Source organism: Pseudophryne corroboree, chromosome 5 (assembly GCF_028390025.1).
Source record: "Pseudophryne corroboree isolate aPseCor3 chromosome 5, aPseCor3.hap2, whole genome shotgun sequence".
Classification (NCBI taxonomy): Eukaryota; Metazoa; Chordata; class Amphibia; order Anura; family Myobatrachidae; genus Pseudophryne; species Pseudophryne corroboree.
Window position 1 is genome coordinate 358,798,866 of NC_086448.1, and position 27,092 is coordinate 358,825,957.

Consider the following 27,092-nt stretch of genomic DNA (forward strand, 5'->3'; position numbering starts at 1 on the left):
CATACTCACCCGGCTTCTATCTTCCGGCTCTGCGAGGGGGACGGCGGCGCGGCTCTCGGACGGATGGCGAGGGTGAGATCCTGCGTACCAATCCCTCTGGAGCTAATGGTGTCCAGTAGCCTAAGAAGCAGGACCTAGCTTCAGAGAGTAGGGCTGCTTCTCTCCCCTCAGTCCCACGATGCAGGGAGTCTGTTGCCAGCAGAGCTCCCTGAAAATAAAAAACCTAACAAAATACTTTCTATTAGTAAACTCAGGAGAGCTCACTGAAAAGCACCCAGCTCCTCTGGGCACCGTATCAAACTGAGGTCTGGAGGAGGGGCATAGAGGGAGGGGCCAGTGCACACCAGGAACAAAATTATTTCTTAAAGTGCCCATGTCTCCTGCGGAGCCCGTCTATCCCCATGGTCCTTACGGAGTCCCCAGCATCCTCTAGGACGTTAGAGAAATTTACTTTTGTGATCAGGTCTGAATTAGGCACCTTGTCATTGTACCATACACTATAAGTAGGCTTTGTGTCCAGTTTCTTATGGAACACTTGTGTTAATATTTTTTTTTTTTTGGGTTCTGTACATTTTGCTAATAAATGCCATATTAGTTATTAATAAAACCCAGCACACAAATTACCCAGTATATTGCCGGGTTGATATGGGTTTAGGTGCGGTGTGAAAGGGGTATGTTCCGATTTCCCGCAGCGCATGGCCTGGTATTTCAACCCGGAAATAAAGCAGGGTTATTCCCGGGTCAGGTGCACAGTGTGAACGGGTTGCCGGGTCGATGTGATCCGGGATTCGTTCACATTATAGGGACAGGCGGCACTTGGATATTATCTGATCTCCAAGCACCGCCTCTGCACACGTCACTGCGCACGTCACCAACCAGGGTTGGTGCCGTCAGTCTGAAAGGGGTCATGTGATCTGCTTTAGTGATGTGAAAGTAGTATGAGTCTTGCAGCAGCACCATGTCAGTACAGGGGGAAGGTGGCTGAGCTTTCTTCCTGGCAGAGACCTGTGCCTTCTCCACCTCCCCGCCCCCCCCCCCCCCCTGCTGCCCCCCCCCCTTCCCCACACACACACACAAACACACCCGCACAAACACACATACACACACACACACACACACACACACACACACACACACACACACACAATACAGATTTAAATGATAAAGGAAAAGATAAGATTTTAAACCTACCGGTAAATCTTTTCTCGTAGTCCATAGAGGATGCTGGGGACTCCGTAAGGACCATGGGGAATAGACGGGCTCCGCAGGAGCATGGACACTTTAAGAAATACTTTGACTCTGGGTGTGCACTGGCTCCTCCCTCTATGCCCCTCCTCCAGACCTCAGTTAGAGAAACTGTGCCCAGAGGAGACGGACAGTAGAAGGAAAGGATTTTTGTAATCCAAGGGCAAGATTCATATCAGCCACACCAATCACACCGTATAACTTGTGATATACTATCCAGTTAACAGTATGAACAACAACATAGCATCAGTCCAAGACCGATGAAACTATAACATAACCCTTATGTAAGCAATAACTATATACAAGTCTTGCAGAAGTAGTCCGCACTTGGGACGGGCGCCCAGCATCCTCTACGGACTATGAGAAAAAGATTTACCGGTAGGTTTAAAATCTTATTTTCTCTAACGTCCTAGAGGATGCTGGGGACTCCGTAAGGACCATGGGGATTATACCAAAGCTCCCAAACGGGCGGGAGAGTGCGGATGACTCTGCAGCACCGATTGAGCAAACAGGAGGTCCTCCTCAGCCAGGGTATCAAACTTATAGAACTTTGCAAAGGTGTTTGACCCTGACCCAGTAGCTGCCTGGCACAGCTGTAGTGCCGAGACCCCTCGGGCAGCCACCCAAGAAGAGCCCACCTTCCTAGTGGAATGGGCCTTAACCGATTTTGGTAACGGCAATCCTGCCGTAGAATGCGCATGCTGAATCGTGTTACAGATCCAGCGAGCAATAGTCTGCTTTGAAGCAGGGCCACCAACTTTGTTGGCTGCATACAGGACAAACAGTGCTTCTGTTTTTCTGATCCTAGCCGTTCTGGCCATGTAAATTTTCAAAGCCCTGACCACATCCAGGGACTCGGAATCCTCCAAGTCACGTGTAGCCACAGGCACGACAATAGGTTGGTTCATATGAAAGGATGAGACCACCTTAGGTAGGAATTGAGGACGGGTCCGCAATTCCGCTCTATCCATATGGAAAACCAGATAGGGGCTTTTTTTGTGATAAAGCCGCCAATTCCTAAACTCGCCTAGCCGAAGCCAAGGCTAACAACATGACCACCTTCCAGGTGAGATATTTCAACTCCACTGTCTTAAGTGGTTCAAACCAGTGTGACTTAAGGAAACTTAACACCACGTTAACGTCCCAAGGCGCCACCGGAGGTGCAAAAGGAGGCTGAATATGCAGTACTCCCTTCACAAACGTTGTACTTCAGGTAATGAGGCCAATTCCTTTTGAAAGAAAATGGATAAGTCCGAAATCTGAACTTTTAATGGAGCCTAATTTTAGGCCCAAATTCACTCCAGTTTGTAGGAAGTGAAGAAAACGGCCCAGGTGGAATTCTTCCGCAGGAGCATTCCTGGCCTCACACCAAGAAACATATTTTCTCCATATTCAGTGATAATGTTTAGATGTCTCGTCCTTCCTAGCCTTTATTTGCGTAGGAACGACCTCATCCGGAATACCTTTTTTCCGCTAGGATCAGGCGTTCAACCGCCATGCCGTCAAATGCAGCCATGGTAAGTCTTGAAACAAACAGGGACCTTCTTGTAACAAGTCCTGCCTTAGAGGAAGAGGCCACGGATCTTCTGTGAGCATTTCTTGCAGATCCGCATACCAGGTCCTTCGTGGCCAATCTGGAACAATGAGAATTGCTCTCACTCCTCTTTTTCTTATTATCCTCAACACCTTGGGTATGAGAGGAAGAGGAGGAAACACATATACCGACTGAAACACCCACGGTGTCACTAGGGCGTCTACAGCTACCGCCTGAGGGTCTCTTGACCTGGCGCAATACCTTTCTAGCTTTTTGTTGAGACGGGATGCCATCATGTCTATTTGGGGCAGTCCCCACCGACTTGCAATCTGCGGAAAGACTTCCTGATGAAGTCCCCACTCTCCCGGATGCAGAGCGTGTCTGCTGAGGAAGTCTGCTTCCCAGTTGTCCATTCCCGGAATGAACACTGCTGACAGAGCGCTTACATGATTCTCCGCCCAGCGAAGGACTCTGGTGGCTTCCGCCATTGCCACTCTACTCCTTGTGCCGCCTTGGTGGTTTACATGAGCTACTGCGGTGATGTTGTCTGACTGGATCAGAACTGGTCGATTGCGAAGTAAGATCTCTGATTGACGTAGGGCGTTGTATATGGCCCTTAGTTCCAGGATGTTGTGTGAAGACAAGTCTCTTGACTTGACCAAAGTCCTTGGAAATTTCTTCCCTGTGCGACCGCTCCCCAACCTCGGAGGCTCGCGTCCGTGGTCACCAGGATCCAGTCCTGAATGCCGAACCTGCGGCCCTCTAGAAGGTGAGCACTGTTTAGCCACCACAGGAGAGATACTCTGGCCCTGGGGGACAGGGCGATCCACTGGCGCAATTGCAGATACGACCCGGACCATTTGTCCAATAGGTCCCATTGGAAGGCCCTTGCATGGAATCTGCCGTATGGAATGGCTTCGTATGTTGCCACCATCTTTCCCAGAACTTGAGTGCAATGATGTACTGACACTTGTTTTGGTTTCAACAAGTTCATGACTAGAGTCATGAGTTCCTGCGCTTTTCCCTTCGGAAGAAAAACCCTTTTCTGGTCTGTGTCCAGAATCATGCCCAAGAAGGGCAGACGAGTTGTAGGATTTAGCTGCGACTTTGGAATATTGAGAATCCCGCCGTGTCGCTGTAACCCATTCAGTGAAAGTGATACGCTGCTCAGCAACTTCTCCCGTGATCTCACTTTTATGAGGAGATCGTCCAAGTACGGGATAATTGTGACACCCTGCTTGCGCCGGAGCACCATCATTTCCGCCATTACCTTGGTGAAAATTCTCGGGGCCGTGGAAAGCCCAAACGGCAACGTCTGAAATTGGTAATGACAATCCTGTACCGCAAATCTCAGGTACGTCTGATGAGGAGTGTCAAAGTCGAAAAATATTGTTATACATATCCCTTGTACTAACCCCTCATGCACATGCACGCTGCTCGTGCACCCGGTCCCCCGTGCGTACACATATCCGCAAGTTGCGTAAGAGACGCTCCAGCGACTCGTGCGCATGATATGTGTATTTACGGCGGAGTTTGTGAGCGTGTAGCGTGCGACTCGAACATAGCATATTTAACCCAAATAGTGCATTTTGTAGATATAGTTCCCTTAGATCATGTCAGCGAGTAATGTTAGTTTAAACAGTTCCTGGACAGAGGGATTCGTCTTTGCATGATAGGAAGGGTCAGGTAAAGGTTGGTAGGTGATGTCTAGTAGCCAGCTGTAGGGTATTTTAAGGGTAACATTCCGGTGTTAGTTAGGAAAAGATCGCTTGCTCCTGCGTATAGTTATGTACAAAAGTAGATTATGAACATTAACTGTATTTGCTGTAAATTACACATGCGGCGGGAATCCAGAAGATACCTCCCACCAGAGCAGTTGGGAAAGGACATCGCCTACCTGTTCAAATCCACCTATGACCTTTGCTGTAATGTAGAGACACATCCCTGTGTCCAATGAACAATGAGATTACAGTGACCATTGTATTGTGAATGTATGTTGTGTATAATAAGACCACTGTTGCCTGGCCGGACACAAGACTCTGAAGGCTTTCTCCCTGATAGCTGAGGACTGGTCCAGGACGCGCTTGCGAACGATTCCCCACGTATGTATATTCTCTGTAGCCATTATTCTCTATTATTCTGTTTAGATTTCCTTGTTAGCCTGTAGTGTATAACTTGTATCTGTTTACCCCTTTCCTCTGAATAATCCGCTGCGGTGTTAGAGCCGAGTGGTTTACCACAAACCGGTGTTGTGTTTTCACTTTCCTGCAAAGGGCTTTCTTAGCGTCTTAATCGCTATAAGGTGTATAAGCATTGTTAAGGTTTTAAGGTATCACATCGTTGCAGTACTAGGCTGCTAAGGTTTAAAGTATAAGCACATCCTTACACTGTTTCATTACTTAAGGTTCACTGTATATCACTCTGTGTGCGTCCGCGCCGCGTGTACGTTGTACCCACGGCACGGCGTCTGATACGCTAAGAGCGTATCAATACGGTACTCAGTACGCCAATAGCGTGCTTAGTACGAAGCGTGAATCCGTGTTCGTACGTGCCGCTCGTGCGTCGCGCCCACGGCACAGCGTCCGATACGCTAAGTGCGTATCAATACGGTACTCAGTACGCAAATAGCGTGTAATAAGTCTAGCGGCAATAGCGGCTCCACGGTAATAGTATATAGCTTTATGTTTTAAGGAAATATTTGACATTATCAGGAGGATATATGGGGACATGTAGGTATGCATCCTTAATGTCCAGAGATACCAAAAAATCTCCCCTTCTAGGCTGGCGATGACCGCCCTGAGTGATTCCATCTTGAACTTGAACCGTTTTAAGTAAAGGTTCAGGGGTTTTAAATTTATGGGTCTGACCGAACCGTCCGGTTTCGGAACCACAAACAGAGTTGAGTAGTACCCCTGACCTCTTTGAAGCAGGGGAACCTCTACCACCACATGTTGCCGACAAAATTTGTGAATCGCATGTAACACTATCTCCCTTTCCAGTGGTTGTTTCGGTAGGGCCGATTTGAAAAAAAAAAAAAAAAACGGCGAGGAGGCACTTCTTCGAATTCCAGCTTGTAACCCTGGGAAACAATTTCTATTGCCCATGTATCCACCTGTGAGTGGACCCAGACGTGGCTGAACGGTCGAAGACGTGCCCCCACAGGAGCTGACTCCCTCAGGGGAGCCTCAGCGTCATGCGGTGGATTTAGCAGAGGCCGGGAGGACTTCTGTTCCTGGGAACTAGCTGTGTTGTGCAGCTTTTTCCCTCTGCCCTTACCTTTGGCAAGAAAGGACGAACCACGTGCTCTCTTGTTTTTATTGGAACGAAAGGACTGCATTTGATAATGAGGCGCTTTCTTAGATTGTGAGGGAATATATGGCAAACATTTTTATTTACCTGCCGTAGACGTGGAGACGAGATCCGAGAGGCCCTCTCCGAACAATTCCTCACCCTTGTTTGACTCTAAAACCCAGTAGACTAACGTCTCTATGGGCATGTCTTATATATATATATAAGACAACATCTTTTACATATATATATATATAGGGACAATAACATGGTATCCCTATCTAAGGTTTCAATCTCCGCTGATAAGATATCTGTCTACGCTGCTACAGCGCTATAAACCCATGCCGACACAATCGCCGGTCTGAGTAGTGTACCAGAACGTGTGTAAATGGACTTCAAAGTACTTTTACTGCATGCTATCTGCAGGATCCCTGAGGATAGCTGTAAAGTCAGCGCTACCTTTTTGGGTAAACGTGTCAATGCCTTGTACACCCTAGGGGAAGATTTCCATCTTATCCTGGCCCCATTAGGGAAAGGATACTCCCTGAGGATTCTTTTTGGGAAGCTGCAGCTTCTTGTCTGGAGATTCCCGCTCTTTTTCTTCATGAGAGGAGGGAAATTTACCTCAGCTTTCTTCCCCTTAAACATTTGTACCCTCGTGTCAGGGACAGATGAGTCATCGGTGATAAGCAAAACATCTTTTATTACAATAGTCATATATTGAATACTTTTCTGCCAGTTTTGGCTGTACTTTGCATTATCGTAGATGACACTGGAGTCAAACTCCGTGTCGATATCAGTGTCTATTATTTTGGATAGTGAGAGTTGTGAGACTCTGAAAGTCTCTGTGACATAGGGACAGACATGGGTAGATTCCAGGTCTGTTCTCTAATCTTTTGTGTAATAAATTCATCTTAGCACTTAATTTCACATATCCAATCAGGTGTTGGCGTTGTCGACGGAGACACCACACACACACACATTTGCTCCATCTCCTCCATAGGAGAGCCTTTTACCTCAGACATGTCGACACACGTGTACCGACACACCACACACTCAGGGAATGCTCTTCTGAAGACAGTTGCCCCACAAGGCCCTTTGGAAAGACAGAGAGAGAGTATGCCAGCACACACCCCAGCGCAATATGACCCAGGAAAAACACAGCAATTTAATGTTTACCTCGTAGCGCTGTTATTATTATCTGCGCCAAATTATGTGCCCCCCCTCTTCTTTAAAACCCTCTCTTCTACCGTTTCATACTCACCCGGCTTCTTTCTTCTGGCTCTGTGAGGAGGACGGCGGCGCGGCTCTGGGACGAACATCCAGGGCGAACCTGTGTTCTGACTCCCTCTGGAGCTAATGGTGTCCAGTAGCCTAAGAAGCAGAGCCTATCATTTAAGTAGGTCTGCTTCTCTCTCCTCAGTCCCACGATGCAGGGAGCCTGCTGCCAGCAGTGCTCCCTGAAAATAAAAAACCTAACTAATATACTTTCTTAGCAGGAAACTCAGGAGAGCTCCCTGCAGTACACCCATCTCCTCTGGGCACAGTCTCAAACTGAGGTCTGGAGGAGGGGCATAGAGGGAGGAGCCAGTGCACACCCAGAGTCAAAGTCTTTCTTAAAGTGCCCATGTCTCCTGCGGAGCCCGTCTATTCCCCATGGTCCTTACAGAGTTCCCAGCATCCTCTAGGACGTTAGAGAAAATAAAAATATAGACTGCTGTTAATATATACATTCTTACTAAAGACAGTAAAATGGACAGTACTGTGTTATATGTCACTAGAGAAGTACCTCCATACATAACATAAGACCAAATAGGAAACGTGTCACATAAAATCTTGCCATGTAAGAGTGTGTATGGGCAGTCACATAACACTTGTACCTTTTTAATGGACTGTTTCTTTAAAGAAACCTCTTCCCCCTCAGCAGCAGTGCAGTGGTCAGCTATATGTTTGCTGGGGCCAGTTACTGATAGCTTTCCCACACTATGGTGCCCTCAACATTAAACGTTGCTGGATGATAAGGTGATAAAAGAGCTGGGGATCACTGTTGTTTACCTGTCTGGTGATCTGTATGAGGAAGCTGTCTCCTTATGGCTGTATCCCACGTTCAGTGTAGCACAGGGGAAGGAGGACGAGTGAGGTAGCTAATGAATATGCATAACTGAGGGGGCGTGCCTTGAGCCTGTGTCAAGGCACGCATGTCAGAGCTGCCTCAAGCTGGTGCTGTTTTCAATGCAGGATTAATGCCTGACTCGTGGCTCCACCCCCAGCTCCGTGCAGCATTTGACAGCTAGAGAGAGGCAGATCTCTCAGTGCCTCTCTCTCCTCTCTGCATTTGCAGTGGAATGCTGCAACTTCATATTCCAATGACAATAGCATCATTTTATACTGATCTGTGTTCTAACACAAATCAGTGTAAAAAACAGCTATTTTCACTGGAATATGACAGGATAGGCTCTGCCTCCCCTTACTGCACGTCCCTGCTGCAGGCCATGTCACTGTCAAGTCTGACGAGTCCTCTCCTGCCTGGGATTCCTCCAATGCATCCTTGAGTGTAACGCCTATTGCTGCTGGCGCTGCTGTTGTTGCTGCTGGGAGTCGATCGTCATCCCAGAGGGGAAGTCGGAAGACCACTTGTACTACTTCCAGTAAGCAATTGACTATCCAACAGTCCTTTGCGAGGAAGATGAAATATCACAACAGTCATCCTGCTGCAAAGCGGATAACTCAGGTCTTGGCAGCTTCGGTGGTGTTAAACGTGTGTCTGGTATCCAGCGTTAATTCACAGGGAACTAGAGAATTGCTTGAGGTAGTATGTCCCCGGTACCAAATACAATCTAGGTTCCATTTCTCTAGGCAGGCGACACCGAGAATGTACACAGATGTCAGAAAAAGAGTCACCAGTGTCCTAAAAAATGCAGTTGTACCCAATGTCCACTTAACCACGGACATGTGGACAAGTGGAGCAGGGCAGACTCAGGACTATATGACTTTGACAGCCCACTGGGTAGATGTATTGCCTCCCGCAGCAAGAACAGCAGCGGCGGCACCAGTAGCAGCATCTCGCAAACGCCAACTCGTTCCTAGGCAGGCTACGCTTTGTATCACCGCTTTCCATAAGAGGCACACAGCTGACAACCTCTTACGGAAACTGAGGAACATCATCGCAGAATGGCTTACCCCAATTGGACTCTCCTGGGGATTTGTGACATCGGGCAACGCCACCAATATTGTGCGTGCATTACATGTGGGCAAATTCCAGCACGTCCCATGTTTTGCACATACATTGAATTTGGTGGTGCAGAATTATTTAAAAAACGACAGGGGCGTGCAAGAGATGCTGTCGGTGGCCCGAAGAATTGCGGGCCACTTTCGGCATTCAGCTACCGCGTGCAGAAGACTGGAGCACCAGCAAACACTCCTGAACCTGCCCCACCATCATCTGAAGCAAGAGGTGGTAACGAGGTGGAATTCAACCCTCTATATGCTTCAGAGGATGGAGGAGCAGCAAAAGGCCATTCAAGCCTATACAGCTACCTACGATATAGGCAAAGGAGGGGGAATGCACCTGACTCAAGCACAGTGGAGAATGATTTCAACGTTGTGCAAGGTTCTGCAACCCTTTGAACTTGCCACACGTGAAGTCAGTTCAGACACTGCCAGCCTGAGTCAGGTCATTCCCCTCATCAGGCTTTTGCAGAAGAAGCTGGAGAGATTGAAGGAGGAGCTAAAATGGAGCGATTCCGCTAGGCATGTGGGACTTGTGGATGGAGCCCTTAATTCGCTTAACCAAGATTCACGGGTGGTCAATCTGTTGAAATCAGAGCACTACATTTTGGCCACCGTGCTCGATCCTAGATTTAAAACCTACGTTGTATCTCTCTTTCCGGCAGACACAAGTCTGTAGAGGTTCAAAGACCTGCTGGTGAGAAAATTGTCAAGTCAAGCGGAACGTGACCCGTCAACAGCTCCTCCTTTACATTCTCCCGCAACTGGGGCTGCGAGGAAAAGGCTAAGAATTCCGAGCCCACCCGCTGGTGGTGATGCAGGGCAGTCTGGAGCGAGTGCTGACATCTGGTTCGGACTGAAGGACCTGCCAAGGATTACTGTCTACTGTCACTGCATATGATTCTGTCACCATTGAAAGAATGGTGGAGGATTATATGAGTGACCGCATCCAAGTAGGCATGTCAGACAGTCCGTACATATACTGGCAGGAAAAATAGGCAATTTGGAGGCCCTTGCACAAACTGGCTTTATTTTACCTAAGTTGCCCCCCCTCCAGTGTGTACTCCGAAAGAATGTTTAGTGCAGCCGCTCACCTTGTCAGCAATCGGCGTACGAGGTTACTTCCACAAAATGTGGAGAAGATGATGTTCATCATAATGAATTATAATCAATTCCTCCGTGGAGACATTCACCAGCAGCAATTGCCTCCAGAAAGTACACAGGGACCTGAGATGGTGGATTCCAGTGGGGACGAATTAATAATCTGTGAGGAGGAGGATGTACACAGTGAAAGGGGTGAGGAATCGGACGATGAGGAGGAGGTGGACATCTTGACTCTGTAGAGCCAGTTTGTGCAAGGAGAGATTGATTGCTTCTTTTTTGGTGGGGGCCCAAACCAACCAGTCATTTCAGTCACAGTCATGTGGCAGACCCTGTCGCTGAAATGATGGGTTTGTTAAAGTGTGCATGTCCTGTTTATACAACATAAGGGTGGGTGGGAGGGCATAAGGACAATTCCATCTTGCACCTATTTTTTCTTTCATTTATCTTTGCATCATGTGCTGTTTGGGGACTATTTTTTAAATCTGCCATCCTATCTGACACTGCAGTGCCACTCCTAGATGGGCCAGGTGTTTGTGTCGGCCACTTGGGTCACTTAGCTTAGTCACACAGCGACCTTGGTGCACCTCTTTTTTTCTTTGCATCGTGTGCTGTTTGGGGACTATTTTTTAAATCTGCCATCCTGTCTGACACTGCAGTGCCACTCCTAGATGGGCCAGGTGTTTGTGTTGGCCACTTGGGTCGCTTAGCTTAGTCACACAGCGACCTTGGTGCACCTCTTTTTTTCTTTGCATCATGTGCTGTTTGGGGACTATTTTTTTAATCTGCCATCCTGTCTGACACTGCAGTGCCACTCCAAGACGGGCCAGGTGTTTGTGTCGGCCACTTGGGTCGCTTAGCTTAGTCATACAGCTACCTCATTGCACCTCTTTTTTTTCTTTGCATCATGTGCTGTTTGGGGACTATTTTTTAAATCTTCCATCCTGTCTGACACTGCAGTGCCACTCCTAGATGGGCCAGGTGTTTGTGTCGACCACTTGGGTCGCTTAGCTTAGTCATACAGCGACCTCGGTGCAAATTTTAGGACTAAAAATAATATTGTGAGGTGTTCAGAATAGACTGGAAATTAGTGGAAATTATGGTAATTGAGGTTAATAATACTATGGGATCAAAATGACCCCCAAATTCTATGATTTAAGCTGTTTTTGAGGGGTTTTTGTAAAAAAACACCCGAATCCGACAAAAAATTTATAGGGAGGTTTTGCCAAAACGCGTCCGAATCCAAAACACGGCCGCGGAACCGAATCCAAAACCAAAACACAAAACCCGAAAAATTTCCGGTGCACATCACTAATGTATATATATATATATATATATATATATATATATATATATATATAAAAAATGAAGAACAGCGCCTAGGCTAATCCTAAATTTAGACACACAAAGTGAAATATATGATGAATGTGATCAAATAAAAAATGTTTCGACACCCCCCATGGATCAATGGGTGGCAGCTCGTGCCCAGTAAATAGATAAAATGTAAAAAATAAAGTGCAATAGAGCGCCTACTGGTGTTTAACAGGATTCTGGATTTAGCCAGTTCACCATGTGAAAAGTGCAAAGTGTAAGTTAAGAAGGATTGACTTAGCTTCCTTGGGAACAGCTTCAGTCTGGTGACACTTTTAGGACATGTAAAACAGAAATAAAAACCAACATAGTGTATACTGTTTGATTATATACAGTGTTCAGCACTTTAGGGACCTTGCTAGTCCCAATATGGGTAAATAAGCTGGATGGTAGGTACTATTTCCAGTATACAAAGGCTGGACGAATTTATAAAACAAACAATTTAATATAACAAATCCTGAAGTAAATGTAGGTAGCACACGTACAAGAATAAAATTGTATAAACAGCTTATCTGTCCACAAATGGAATCACCAGGTGAGCAACAGCCCAATCCTATTGGTGGATATTAAAAATGTCCCGAAGCAAATGCAGGTAACATACGTACAAGATATAAAAATAAATACAGCTTATCTGTCCATTCAGAGAAGTCACGGGTGAGTCATAAGTCCCGGTCCCGACGCGTTTCGTCCTGTGGCATAGGACTTCATCAAGGGGACTTGATGAAGTCCTATGCCACAGGACGAAACGCGTCGGGACCGGGACTTATGACTCACCCGTGACTTCTCTGAATGGACAGATAAGCTGTATTTATTTTTAGATCTTGTACGTATGTTACCTGCATTTGCTTCGGGACATTTTTAATATCCACCAATAGGATTGGGCTGTTGCTCACCTGGTGATTCCGTTTGTGGACAGATAAGCTGTTTATACAATTTTATTCTTGTACGTGTGCTACCTACATTTACTTCAGGATTTGTTATATTAAATTGTTTGTTTTATAAATTCGTCCAGCCTTTGTATACTGGAAATAGTACCTACCATCCAGCTTATTTACCCATATTGGGACTAGCAAGGTCCCTAAAGTGCTGAACACTGTATATAATCAAACAGTATACACTATGTTGGTTTTTATTTCTGTTTTACATGTCCTAAAAGTGTCACCAGACTGAAGCTGTTCCCAAGGAAGCTAAGTCAATCCTTCTTAACTTACACTTTGCACTTTTCACATGGTGAACTGGCTAAATCCAGAATCCTGTTAAACACCAGTAGGCGCTCTATTGCACTTTATTTTTTACATATATATATATATATATATATATATATATATAAAATACAGCACGATCCTAGACCGGGGGTATATATCAGAATCTTCGTACAATATATCCTGTAATAGGTACACTTTTTCTTAACTAATGGTGTCTGTATAAAGACATGTAGGGGGAGATTCAAATGTTTGAAAAGTCAGTTGGGAGTCTGTTTTTTCCTATCTAATAGACAGGAAAAAACAGACACCCAACCGACTTTTCAAACATTTGAATCTCCCCCGTAGAATACTCAAGTGTTTGTAAAGTCACAGCACTGTATACAGGTGGCTTTACAAGGGAGACCTTGCCCTGCAGTCCCAGAGACCAGCCGCAGCTATACTTAGAAGAGGGCGCACAGAATCTCAGTCAGGGAGTGAGGGAGAGTGTGAGGCAGCTTCATGGTGGGAAATCTGCAGAAGATGGCGCCCTGGGCCGGGGTAGGGGCTACAGGAAAAGCACTGGACTTCCACCCCGGGTACTGTGAGCCTTATTAAATGGGTTGTTAGTACACCCGACCTGTACTCAATATGCTCCGGTGGTCTTGTGGGGTCCCTGCACGGTGACAGTGTCCACGCCAGTGCCGCGACCCATCTCCCTAGGTTGCAAACGGAACGTGATTTAATGACTGGTCCCGTCTGGGGGACCCTCTTACCTCCCCCCCGTAGCAGCCACGCGATCCAGGAGGGCGTCTGCGACCGTGTGCCTAAAGCCAGAGCGTGTCCGTCGCAAGTATCTGGGAACAGGCCGCATGAGTATCCGACGCCGCTTGGGAGGTGACGGAGCCGCACCACTGAATGTCACTCTGAAGTCTTCTTAGAAAGCTTTTCAGGGCTGCCCACTGCAGCCCCCCTGTTAAATGACCTGCTGCTGCAGGCACCAACTCGAAACTGAGCTCACAGTGCCTGGAGGCGAGGTTATAGAGGAGGCCCCAATGCATCCTGGGACAGCCTAAAGCTTTAGCCCAGGCCTGTGGATTAAGATCCACTCTACACCCCGATGTTTCCCTGTGGAAACCAAAGTAACTTGCTGCATAAAATAGGATTTTAATTACCTATCGATAAATCCTTTTCTCGTAGTCCGTAGAGGATGCTGGGGTTCACATTAGTACCATGGGGTATAGACGGGTCCACTAGGAGCCATTGGCACTTTAAGAGTTTGAGAGTGTGGGCCTGCTCCTCCCTCTATGCCCCTCCTACCAGACTCAGTCTAGAAACTGTGCACGAGGAGACTGACATCATCGAGAGAAGGATTTTACACAGATAGCGGCTAAATTTCACACCAGCTCACACACAAGGCAAAACCAAGCTAACTAGCTTGAAACATCAGCAACGGCTGAACAAGATTACTTACCAAGTAACAAAGCAGTACTTAACATAGAACTAAGCAGTACTGAACTAAATAACCCCTGCAGGATCACGAAGCGCTGGGCGGGCGCCCAGCATCCTCTAAGGACTACGAGAAAAGGATTTACCGGTAGGTAATTAGAATCCTATTTTCTCTTACGTCCTAGAGGATGCTGGGGTCCACATTAGTACCATGGGGATGTACCAAAGCTCCCAGAACAGGAGGGAGAGCACGGAGGCTCCAGCAGAACCAATTGACCAAACTGAAGGTCCTCAGAGGCCAGAGTATCGAACTTGTAGAACTTTGCGAACGTGTTCGTCCCCGACCAAGTAGCCGCTCGGCAGAGTTGTAAGGCCGAGACACCCCGGGCAGCCGCCTAGGAAGAACCCACCTTACGAGTAGAGTGGGCCTTAACAGACGTAGGACACGGCAAGCATGCCATAGAATACGCATGCTGGATAGTGAACCTGATCCAGCAAGATATAGTCTGCTTAGAAGCAGGAATCTCAATTTTCTTGGGATCATACAGGACAAACAGAGAGTACGATTTTCTGTAAATGAGCAGTCCTCCTCACATAGATTTTTAAGAGCTCTTACAACATCTAAGAACTTTGATGAATTTGAGGAGTCAGTCGCAACTGGCACCACAATAGGTTGATATTAAAAGCCAACACAACCTTCGGAAGAAACTGCTGACATGTCTGAAGCTCAGCTCTGTCTTCATGGAAGATCAAGTATGGGCTTTTACATGACAAAGCCCCCAACTCCGACACACGTCTAGCAGAAGCTAAGGCCAACAAAGTGACAGCCTTCCACGTGAGAAACTTGACCTCAACCTCCTGTAGAGGCTCAAACCAGTCCGACTGGAGGAACTGCAACACCACATTAAGATCCAAAGGCGCCGTAGGCGGTACAAAGGGAGGTTGGATATGAGAACTCCCTTCAAAAAAGTCTGAACCTCAGGGAGGGCAGCCAACTGTTTCTGGAAGAAAATCGATAGGGCCAAAATTTGGACCTTTATGGATCCTAACATCAGGCCCATATCCACACCTGCTTGCAGGAAGATGAGAAAATGTCCCAGCTAAAACTCCACCGCAGGATACTTCTTGGACTCACACCAAGATACATATTTTTTCCAAATACGATGGTAATGTTTTGACGTTACTCCTTTCCTAGCCTGTATAAGGGTAGGAATAACCTTGTTCCGAATGCCCTTCCGAGCTATTATCTGGTGTTCAACCTCCATGCCGTCAAACGTAGCCGTGGTAAGTCTTGATAGGTGAACCGCCCCTGCTGCAGCAGGTCCTCCCGAAGAGGAAGAGGCCTCTGCTCTTCTAGCAGTAGATCCAGAAGATCTGCGTACCAAGCCTTTCTTGGCCAGTCTGGAGCAATGAGGATTGCCTGAAATCTTGTTCTCCTTATGAGTTTGAGAACTCTTGGAAAGAGTGGAAGTGGAGGAAACACGTACACCGACTGGAACACCGACGGAGTCACTAGGGCGTCCACCGCCACTTCTTGCAGGTCCCTCGACCTGGAACAATACCGCCTAAGCTTCTTGTTGAGACGAGAGGCCATCATGTCGATTTGGGGTAAGCCCAAAAGATCTGTTACCTCCTTGAACACCACCGGATGGAGACCCCACTCCCCTGGAGATAGTGTTAGCTGAGGAAGTCCGCTTCCCAGTTGTCTACTCCCAGAACGAACATTGCTGACAGCGCCAATGCATGTTTTTCTGCCCAGTGGATGATTCTTGTCACCACTGACATTGCATCTCTGCTCTTTGTTCCGCCCTGACGGTTTATGTAAGCCACTGTCGTTACATTGTCCGACTGCACTTGAATGGCCCGATTTCTCAGAAGATGGGCCGCTTGAAGAAGACCGTTGTAGACGGCTCTTAGTTCCAGAATGTTTTTTGGCAGGCCGGCTTCCAGACTTGACCACCTTCCCTGGAAGGTTTCCCTTTGAGTGACTGTGCCCCAGCCCCGGAGACTTGCATCTGTGGTTAGAAGGATCCAGTCCTGAATCCCGAACCTGCGGCCCTCCAGAAGGTGAGGTAATTGCAGCCACCAGAGGAGTGAAATCCTGGCCTTTGGCGACAGACGTATTCTCTGGTGCATGTGTAGATGGGATCCCATTTGTCCAGGAGATCCAGTTTGAAGGACCGAGCGTGAAACCTCCCATACTGCAGAGCCTTGTAAGAGGCCACCATCTTCCCCAGAAGGCGAATGCACTGATGAATCGACACCCGTGTTGGCTTCAGGACATCCCGGACCATTGTTTGTATCACCAACGCTTTTTCCTCTGGAAGAAACACCCTCTGTACTTCCATGTCGAGGATCATTCCCAGAAATGACAACCTCATGGTTGGTTCCAAATGTGATTTTGGAAGATTCAGGATCCAACCATGTTCTCTGAGAAGCTGGGTCGTGAGAGCTATGGACTGTAACAGCTTCTCCTTGGACGATGCTTTTATCAGCAGATCGTCCAGATATGGAATTATGTTCACCCCCTGTCTGCGGAGAAGAACCATAATTTCCGCCATCACCTTGGTGAATATCCTCGATGCTGTGGAGAGGCCGAACGGCAGGGCCTGGAACTGAAAATGACAGTCCAACAGTGAGAATCGAAGATAAACTTGATGCGGCAGCCAAATCGGAATGTGGAGGTATGCATCCTTGATATCCAGGGATACCAGGAATTTCCCCTCCTCCAGACCTGATATCACTGCCCTTAGAGACTCCATTTTGAACTTGAACTCACTCAGAAAAGGGTTTAGTGATTTTTAAGTTCAGATTGGGCATGACCGAACCATCCGATTTCGGTACCACGAAAAGGTTCAAATAGTAACCTTTGTTTTGAATCTGGAGAGGAACTGGTACGATAACCTGTGCCTCCACCAGCTTCTGGATGGCTCCCTGTAGGGTAGTCCTGTCTGCCAGCAAAGCTGGCAAGCCTGATTTGAAGAACCGGTGAGGAGGGAGATCTTGAAATTCCAGCCGGTACCCCTGGGACACAACATCTAGTACCCAGGGATCCTGACCGGACGACACTCAGACGTGACTGAAATGTCTGAGTCTCGTCCCCACCGACCCTACCTCCAGGCCGCGCTATCCATCGTCATGCTGAGGACTTTGGTGTATCAGAAGCAGGTTTCTTGGATTTTAGCCGACCTCCTCTAAAGATGGTGTTGTATGGTTTGGCCTTTCTTGTTTTTTTAACACGAAAGGACTGTGATGCCTCTGAAGGAAAAGGTTTCTTCGCAGCAGGTGCAGCTGAGGGAAGAAAAGGTGACTTACCCGCTGTAGCCGTGTAGATCCACGCATCCAACACTTCCCCAAAGAGAGCCTGCCCTGTGTAGGGTAGGGTCTGCACACCTCTCCTGGATTCCACGTCGGCAGACCGCTGGTGCAGCCACAGTCCTCGACGAGCTGAGGCAGACATGGAAGAAATTCCTGCAGCCATTGAACCCAGGTCCTTTATGGATCCACCATAAATCCTGCAGAATCCTGAATGTTACGTAAAAACAATTCTATGTCACTTTTATCCATAGTATCCTAATCCTCATGTAACGTGCCTGACCACTTTACTATAGCTTTGGAAATCCATGCACAGGAAATAGTATAGTAGGCCATAGTATCGCCCATGAAGCCGTGTATATGGATTTGAGCATAGTATCAATTTTGCGATCAGCCAGCTCCTTTAAGGCGGTAGATCCTGGAACAGGTAAAACCACCTTTTTTGAGAGTCTGGATACAGACGCGTCCACTATGGGTGGGTTTTTCCATTTTTTCCTATCCTCCTCAGGGAAGAGAAAAGCAACCAGAACCCTTCTAGGGATCTGGAATTTTTTCTCCGGGTTTTCCCATGCTTTCTCAAATATAGCATTTAATTCTTTGGATGCAGGGAAGGTTAGCGAGGCTTTCTTATTGTCAGTGAAGTAAGCCTCCTCAACCTGCTCCGGTGTTGTATCTGCAGTATTCAACACATCCCTTATAGCCTCTATTATCAACTGCACCCCTTTAGCAAGGGATGCGGCCCCCCCTAAGCACATCCCCATCACCGTCTGCCGTGTCAGAGTCGGTATCCGTGTCATCCTGCATAATCTGTGCAAGAGCACATTTATGGGAACCTCCTGAGGGGGGCCCTGAGGTAACAGAACCGGACCAAACTGCCAGAGAGTTCTGTAAAACCTGAGTTGCAGATTCATTCTGTGCAAGTGCAACCCTAGTAGAAATCTGAGAAATCATGGATTTGATAGAGGATAACCATTCAGGCTCCCTGGCTGGTATCTGTGCTAAAACAGTGCAATCCTGATTACATGGAATGGGATCATCCTGAGAGGACACATCCTCTGCAGCATATGACACAGAGTCCCTGAACATTGCTTAATGGAGACCACAGACACTCCACACACACACAGGGGAGTACAGAGTTTCACCCCCAAGAATGGCAGGAGAGACACAGAGATTAGAGCCAACCCACACACAGCGCTTTCCAGGTATAGGGAGACCCTAAACCAGCGCTGACTGTGTACCTTAATAGGTTACATAGTCTTCACACAGCCTCCCCCCCCCCCCTTCTACAACCATGAGAGACAGCTGGAGTTGCTCTGGAGGGACTGCACATCACTGACAGCGTTTCTGCAGGCAGGAAAATGGCGCTGAACGCTGCTGGGTCCGCTCTGAGAAGCTACACCCCCTTAATGGCGTTGTCTTCCCGCTCTTCATAGGATTATACTGGCCTGAGGATTTATTCTGGCAGAGATCCCAGGACCCCGACAGGCTGTGTAACCAGTGTAGGGTGTAGGCGCTGGCTCAGGGCGCCCCTCACAGCGCCGCACTATGTACCGCTGAGCCCCGGAGCGCAGTTAGTACTGCGCTCCATACCCTGTTGCTGCCATCTTCACACCGGCTCCCCTCTTGCTAGGGGGGGCGGTGACTAACTCGCCACCGATCTTCTGGTTCTGTAATGGGGTGGCGGCATGCTGCCGGGGTGAGCGAGTGGATGGGGAACGTTCGATCCCCTCAGGAGCTCAGTGTCCTGTCAGCGGAGATAGTGGCTCAGACCCCGCAGGGTGGACACTACTCCCCCCCCCACCCCCCTTAGTCCCACGAAGCAGGGAGGCTGTTGCCAGCAGCCTCCCTGTAAAATAAAAAACTCTAAAATAAACTTTTACTAAAGAAGCTCTGTAGAGCTCCCCTAGCTGTGACCGGCTCCTCCGGGCACATTTTCTAAACTGAGTCTGGTAGGAGGGGCATAGAGGGAGGAGCCAGCCCACACTCTCAAACTCTTAAAGTGCCAATGGCTCCTAGTGTACCCGTCTATACCCCATGGTACTGAGGACCCCAGCATCCTCTAGGACGTAAGAGAAACTGGGTTTTTATATGAGACAGTACACAGTATATGCACTGTTGTAATGATATTTTTGCATCAGGAAGGCACATAAAACAACCTTCGTGTCATGTCAATCAATCTGCATGTAAGACATGTGAAATCATATATTAAGAAATATTGAATAGGTTTCAAATAAGTTCAATTTGTTCCCCTATGCAGAGCAAAGCTATCATTCATTTGAATATGTCCCTGGGATGCAGTCGCCCTGCTGCTGCGAGTAGGGAGGAGGGAATAAGGTGTGCCAGGAGGTGGGGGAGCACAGACAAGGGGTGCTCCTGAGACTGCTCCATGCTGAGAATGTTCATTGTAACTAACAGCCACAGACAAAAAGCAGCAACTTCTCGTCGTACAGTATATGTCTCCTGCTGCTGCCGCCGTCAGCATCTTAGTTGAACAAACAGAAAGAGAAGCAGCAATGAAGGGGACAGCAGCTCCTAGCCAGAGACTACTCACCACCACGGTCCTGTAGGCAAGCTATACAGAACGGAAATACAAGTACTCGTCTCCTTTGTGATGCTGAACCAATTGGCTGAAATGTGAGATAGTTGCAGTCTTTTGCTAGCTTCCTTGTTATTCTCTTCTTATTTTATTCACCTATCTTCTGCCGCGATTTCAGTGTGATTGGGATTTGCCAGAAGGCACGGAATAGCGGAGCCTGCTGCGTAGCCCCTTAGTTGCTGCTGGATTTCCCGAGGAAGAAGTTCATGCTTATGGTGTGAGTGGCACTTCCCCACGCAGCCTCCTGCCGTCTCCACATCTCACTCTCCCTTGTCTCCAATGCTCTTATTTCGCTGTATGGGCGCATATTACATTGGATCAGGATGGATAGACATGTCCTATCTCTCATACAGCTGTTCCTGTCCGTGGTGTGTGGTAAGTAGTATGATGATAGCATGTTTATAGTCATATTTCAGATAGTATGTCAGACTTCTGTAAAACTTGAGTGAAGTTTCTGATTAATGGGTCAGTAATATTCCTATACAGCTCTGATGTGATAGAAGTACAGTAGTGATTGCTGTGAGCGGCATAATGCCACCTGAGTCTGGGAGAGGATGTGTAGGATACACTGCCAGTATAAATACACACAACGTGTTCCTTACAGATAGCATTGTTAGATGATACAGGATATGGCTGAGACTACAGCTGTGTAGAATGTCACTTAAAGCCCAGTACCCACGGGCCGATCAAGGAGAGATGCGTGCTGAGCGAACCGCTCAGCACACATCTCTCCTGCCGCTCAGCACAGCGCGATCTGTGCTGAGCGTGCGGGGGGAGACGGGGGGGCCGCTCACTTCACCCAGCGGGTGAAGTGAGCGACCCGCTAGATTGGCCTGCATGCAGGCCAATCTAGCAGCGGCGATAGCGATGTGCGGGGCCGCGCATCGCTATCGCCGAGGGGGCTACACACGGAGCGATCCTGCCGATATTCTAAGCAATCTAGTCAGATTGCTTAGAATATCGCTCCGTGAGTACCCCCCTTTATTGTGCGTTAGCATCTTGGAGGTTGCTATACAGTACTTCAGCGGTACAATAGTGTGAAAAGTACTTTTCTACTTATGTAACAATTGCTTTGTATAGAAAGTATAAATCCTTCATGTACTGCACGTTATTAACTACATCCCATATATGAGCTTGATTATTATTATTATTATTATTATTATTATTATTATTAATTTTATTTTTTTCATTTTCATTGACTTCTGATAATGAATGTGTTTTATTCATCCACCCTAACTAGCTAATGAAGTAATATTGTATTGTACCTGATCTTCACTCATTTTCTCATTCCTCTGCTAATTAAAATACAATTTGCAGAGATCAAAAATCAGTCTGAGTCTGATGGGAAACCTCACTGAAGTGCTGTAATAAAATGCAGCTGAATAATTTAGATAGTGATCTCATATCTCATGTACTCCTGAGTTCTCACCAGTGACCAGTCCATTATCACTGCTTCTGAGATACATTTTTTTATCAGTGTCTGATTTTTCTGTTGCTCTAATTATAGCTGTGTAAAAGTGGAAGTAGTCACCATATTAACATGACAGAATAGAATCTGGATACCTTTTAACATTTTAAATGAATGGTTTGTTATGTTGTATGGCTAATAATAATCCACGTGACTGCTCTAGAATTGCTCATTTGTTTTATATGTTACCCCTGTATTGTATAAAGTAATGTACAGTATATGACTTTTTTGTTCCAAGATGGGATGCAGTTATTTTCGTTTGGCTTATTCTAAGAAGTGAGAATGATGTTATCACACTGTTAGGGAATAATCAGATTATGTGAAATATAGTAATGCATTTGAAAATGACTGTAAAGGTGACATTTCTCCTTGAGACATTTCTGAAGTTGCACTGTAAGCAAACTAGTCTATATAACTGAGCTCAATTTAGGAACATACACATTCTCTTTGTACGGGAAATCTATTGTTTTGTGAAACATTTGCCATTGTACTGCACAATATTTATTTTGAGTCATCTGCACTAAACACACAATCAAAGAACACAGACCACCACTAAGTCTGCAGTTAATTTCCATTTTTGTGTAGTTTTTTTACAGATAATTTTTTTAAACTGGGGAGTTTTCTCATTTTTCAGGAAGCTCAGAGAACAATAGTCAGATGGAGTTGGTCTCTTTCATATCTTGCTCTAAGATCTTGCATGCTTATTGCAAGAGGTTGTAATAATGTGAGTATTAAGAAGTTCAAGCAAAACCAAGGGACAGATTTACTAATGTGGGCAATGCATCAGACCAACTTTCCTCCAACCATCCAACTTACCAGGCGTCCAACTTGTCAGTCAAACTAAAATACACACACCTATCCAACTTTTTCATCAAGCCAGCCAACTTCTCTCCAACATGTGATGTCAGAGAATTAGGCAGACAGATCCTGCATGTTTTGAGCAAATAAATATTTGGGTTTTAAAAGAAAAAAAATAACCTTTTGAATGTCTATTATTTTAAAATGTACTCTTTGGACTACGTCTGGACAACGGGACCAGGTAAGTATGAAATACATAGAGGATTTAGCAATGCTTGCGCATGACCCAAGCCAAGAAGCGTAAGCTATCACACTGCTGCAGCTCTTCACGGATGGGTTCTTATCGTACAGACACACCCCTCCACCCTTTTTATTTAGTCTGTCTCTCCTAAACAGTGTATAGCCCTCTAGATTGACTGTCCAATCATGAGATTAATCCCACCAAGTTTCAGTAATGCCTATAAAAACAGTATGATATTATGTGTGTCTGTACGTAAAGCCGTTTTTAAAACCTAATATATGGGAAGATATTCAGGAGGGGACTGTAGACACTGTTGAGACATTATGGGTAGAAATTGCATGCGGGGAAAAAGGAACAAAAAAGTTAGTATTGGGTGTATGCTATAGGCCGCCTGGTATCAACGCATCTGATGATGAATTGTTACTAAAGCAAATTGAAAAAGCAGCAGGAGTAGGAGACATAGTAGTGATTGGAGATTTTAACTATCCAGAGATAAACTGGAAAAACGATTCATGTGATACTGCTAGGGGCAGTATGTTTTTAAACACACTAAATGATAACTACCTAGTCCAACTAATTGAGGAACCAACTAGGTACAATGCAATCTTAGACCTGGTATTAACAAACAATCAGGATTTGGTATCAGGTATTATAGTAGGGGAACCCATAGGAAACAGCGACCACAATATGGTCACATTCAATATCAGTTTCTACAAACAGCCCTATACTGGCTCAACTAGGACTTTAAACTTTAGCAAAGCAAATTTTGAAAACATGAGGGTATTTTTCAGGGATATTGAATGGGAAGGTTTGTTTTTAGGAAAAAATACTACAGAGAAATGGGAGGTACTAAAATTCCTGCTAGCTAAAAATACACTCAAATATATTCCTATAAGTAGCAAAAAAGGGAATAAAAATCATAAACCGATGTGGCTTAAACAAAAAGATTAAGGAACTTATGGGCAAGAAAAGGCGAGCATTTAAAAAATACAAATCTGACGGGGAAGCAGAGTCATTTCAGCACTATAAGGAATGTAACAAAAATTGCAAAAAGGAAATAAGAGCGGCTAAAGTAGAAACTGAAAAACTAGTAGCAAAGGAAAGCAAAGCGAATCCCAAAAAATTCTTTAAATACATTAATAGCAAGAGATTAAAAAAGGAGAGTATAGGCCCTTTGAAAGACAAGTTGGGAGTCTTAAGCAAAAATGATAATGACATAGCGGACACACTAAATGAGTTTTTTTCAACAGTATTCACTAGAGAGGACCCAATTCAGGGACTGACACACAATCTCAATAATGACAATATCACACTGATAGGTACTTATTTAAGCGAGGAAGTAGTCTGTGACCGATTAAAACATTTAAAGATTAATAAATCACCAGGGCCCGATGGTATTCATCCAAGGGTTCTAATGGAGCTTCACTCTGAACTGGCAAAACCGCTATCTTTGATCTTTGAGGATTCAGTTATATCAGGTATGGTTCCCAAAGACTGGCGTATAGCGGAAGTAGTGCCTATATTCAAAAAGGGAAGTAAAGCTGAACCAGGTAATTATAGACCAGTTAGTCTTACATCTATAGTGGGGAAAGTATTGGAAGGTATTCTAAGAGATAGTATTCAGAAATTCCTTGAAACCAATAAGGTCATTAAAAGGAATCAACATGGGTTTATGAAGGACAGATCCTGTCAAACCAACTTACTTGGCTTTTATGAAACAGTAAGCGCAAACCTAGATCAGGGTAAAGACGTGGATGTAATCTTTTTAGACTTTGCCAAAGCGTTCGATACTGTACCACACATGAGAGTTATATACAAGCTACAAGAATCAGGGCTAGGAAGCACAATATGCACTTGGGTCAAAAACTGGTTAGATAATAGGAAGCAGCGCGTTGTGGTTAATGGATCTTTTTCAACTTGGACTGAAGTGCTAAGTGGTGTGCCGCAAGGCTCAGTATTAGGACCGCTATTGTTCAATATTTTCATTAACGACCTAACAGAAGGTCTAGAGAGCATGGTGTCAATTTTTGCAGATGATGCCAAATTGTGTAAGGCTATAAATACAGAGGAGGATGCCGAGTCTCTTCAGAACGACTTAGTTAAATTAGAAGCATGGGCAGCCAAATGGAGAATGCGCTTCAACACAGACAAGTGTAAGGTAATGCACTGTGGTAACAAGAACAAAAATTACACCTACCTACTAAATGGGGTAAAATTAGGGGATTCTGTACTGGAAAAGGACTTAGGTGCCTCATAGATAGCAAGCTAAGCAGTAGTACCCAAAGTAGGACTGCAGCAAAGAAGGCTAATAAGATATTAGCATGCATAAAACGGGGTATTGATGCTAGGGACGAGAGTATTATACTCCCGTTATATAAATCACTAGTGAGGCCACACCTTGAATACTGTATACAGTTCTGGGCACCGTACTACAAAAAGGATATCCTGGAGCTTGAAAAGGTACAGAGGAGGGCGACCAAACTAATTAAGGGCATGGAGACGATGGAATACAAGGAAAGGCTTGAAAGACTAGGCATGTTTACATTGGAAAAGCGGAGACTAAGAGGGGATATGATCAACATCTACAAATATATAAGGGGACAATACACAGAGCTTGCGCGGGACCTGTTTTTGGTTAGATCAACACAGAGAACTCGTGGACACTCGCTCAGGTTAGAGGAAAGGAGATTCCGCACAATACTGCGTAAAGGCTTTTTCACGGTAAGGACAATACGTGTTTGGAATTCCCTGCCCGAGGGAGTTGTAATGGCGGAATCTGTCAACACCTTTAAGAATGGGTTAGATAAATTCCTATTGGATAAGGATATCCAGGGGTATGGTGCATAGTCATGCATTATAGTTACTATAAATAGGGATAAAATGCAATGGCTGACAGCAGCATCAGTCAGAAATTTTAGTCAAATCATCATGCATAGGAGACCACAAATAGGTTGAACTCGATGGACAATTGTCTTTTTTCAACCTCAGATACTATGTTACTATGTTACTATGTTATCTGACCCCATCTCCCGGCAACAGCAGGATGGTAAATTCATGTGAAAATATGAATTTTCATGTTGTGATTTACACAAAAAACATTTATCAGATTCATTTAAAATGCGGGTTGTGATAAACATGGGGCATGGTGCTGGATCCCTTGCACTCAACTATTATGTGGTCAGGAGGAGGTGGCTGAGTTAGGGTGCAGAGAGAAAGGGAAGGGGAGGTGCAGTGCCGCTTGTACTGGGGGGGAGATGTTTGAGGTGCAGTACAGATACAGGGCAGAGACGGCAGCATAGTACAGTACAGGGCGATATTAGAGAGTAGAGGTTCTCAAACTCAGTCCTCAGGACCTCACACAGTTTAACTTTTGCAGGTCACCTAGCAGGAGCACAGGTGTTGCTCTTTGACACATCTTAAAACATTCACAGGTGGAGTTCATTATTTCACTTGTGATTCTGTAAGGAGAAATGGTAAACATGAACTGTTTGGGGTTCCGAGGACCAAGTTTGAGAACTTGTGTAATAGAGTGATTAGGACAGCACAGTATAATAAAACACAGAGTGGCTAAGGCATCACAGTACAGTATAATACTGCTGTTCTGGGGGTAGTGCAGACAGTGAAGACTGTGCTGTTGTTTGGGTGGGTGGGGGCTGAAACTGTGCTGCTGTTCTGAGGGGTAGTGGATCCACCACTGCTGCAGGCAGGGAGATGAATGGACACCATGTTCCAGCCTAATCTTGCCTCATCTGACAGGTCCATAAACTCTGTTGTTCCAGCATGACAGGTCAGTGCTGTGACAAGGGAGACCTGCTGCTGGAGCTGAGAACAAGGAGGACCCACTGCTAGCAATATGACAAGGAGGACCCACTGTCGGCACTGAGGCTGTCGGCACTGAGGACAAGGACCCATTGTTGGCACTAAGGACAAGGAGGACCCTCTGCTGGTGCTGAGGACAAGGAGGACCCTCTGCTGGTGCTGTGGACAAAGAGGACCCTCTGCTGGTGCTGAGGATATGGAGGACCCTCTGCTGGTGCTGAGGATAAGGAGGACCCTCTGCTGGTGCTGAGGACAAGGTGGACCCTCTGCTGGTGCTGAAGACAAGGAGGACCCTCTGCTGGTGCTGAGGACAAGGAGAACCCTCTGCTGGTGCTGAGGACAAGGAGGACCCACTGCTGGTGCTGAGGACAAAGAGGACCCTCTGCTGGTGCTGAGGACAAGTAGGACCCTCTGCTGGCGCTGAGGACAAGGAGGACCCTCTGCTGGCGCTGAGGACA

At 46.2% G+C, this 27,092-nt stretch overlaps 1 protein-coding gene and 1 long non-coding RNA gene across 2 annotated transcripts in view; one reads left to right on the forward strand and one right to left on the reverse strand.

The window, feature by feature from the left end:
* The window catches only part of LOC134927746 (uncharacterized), a 35,617-nt gene extending 15,268 nt beyond the window's left edge, over positions 1-20,349 (reverse strand). The window contains exon 1 of the long non-coding RNA XR_010177719.1: positions 20,264-20,349. This is a non-coding gene — a long non-coding RNA (uncharacterized LOC134927746). The remainder of the gene's footprint in view (positions 1-20,263) is intronic.
* The window catches only part of RAMP3 (receptor activity modifying protein 3), a 377,139-nt gene continuing 370,088 nt past the window's right edge, over positions 20,042-27,092 (forward strand). Inside the window, exon 1 of the mRNA XM_063922650.1 lies at positions 20,042-20,683. Coding sequence (XP_063778720.1) covers positions 20,632-20,683 — 52 coding nt within the window. The 5' untranslated portion in view covers positions 20,042-20,631. The remainder of the gene's footprint in view (positions 20,684-27,092) is intronic.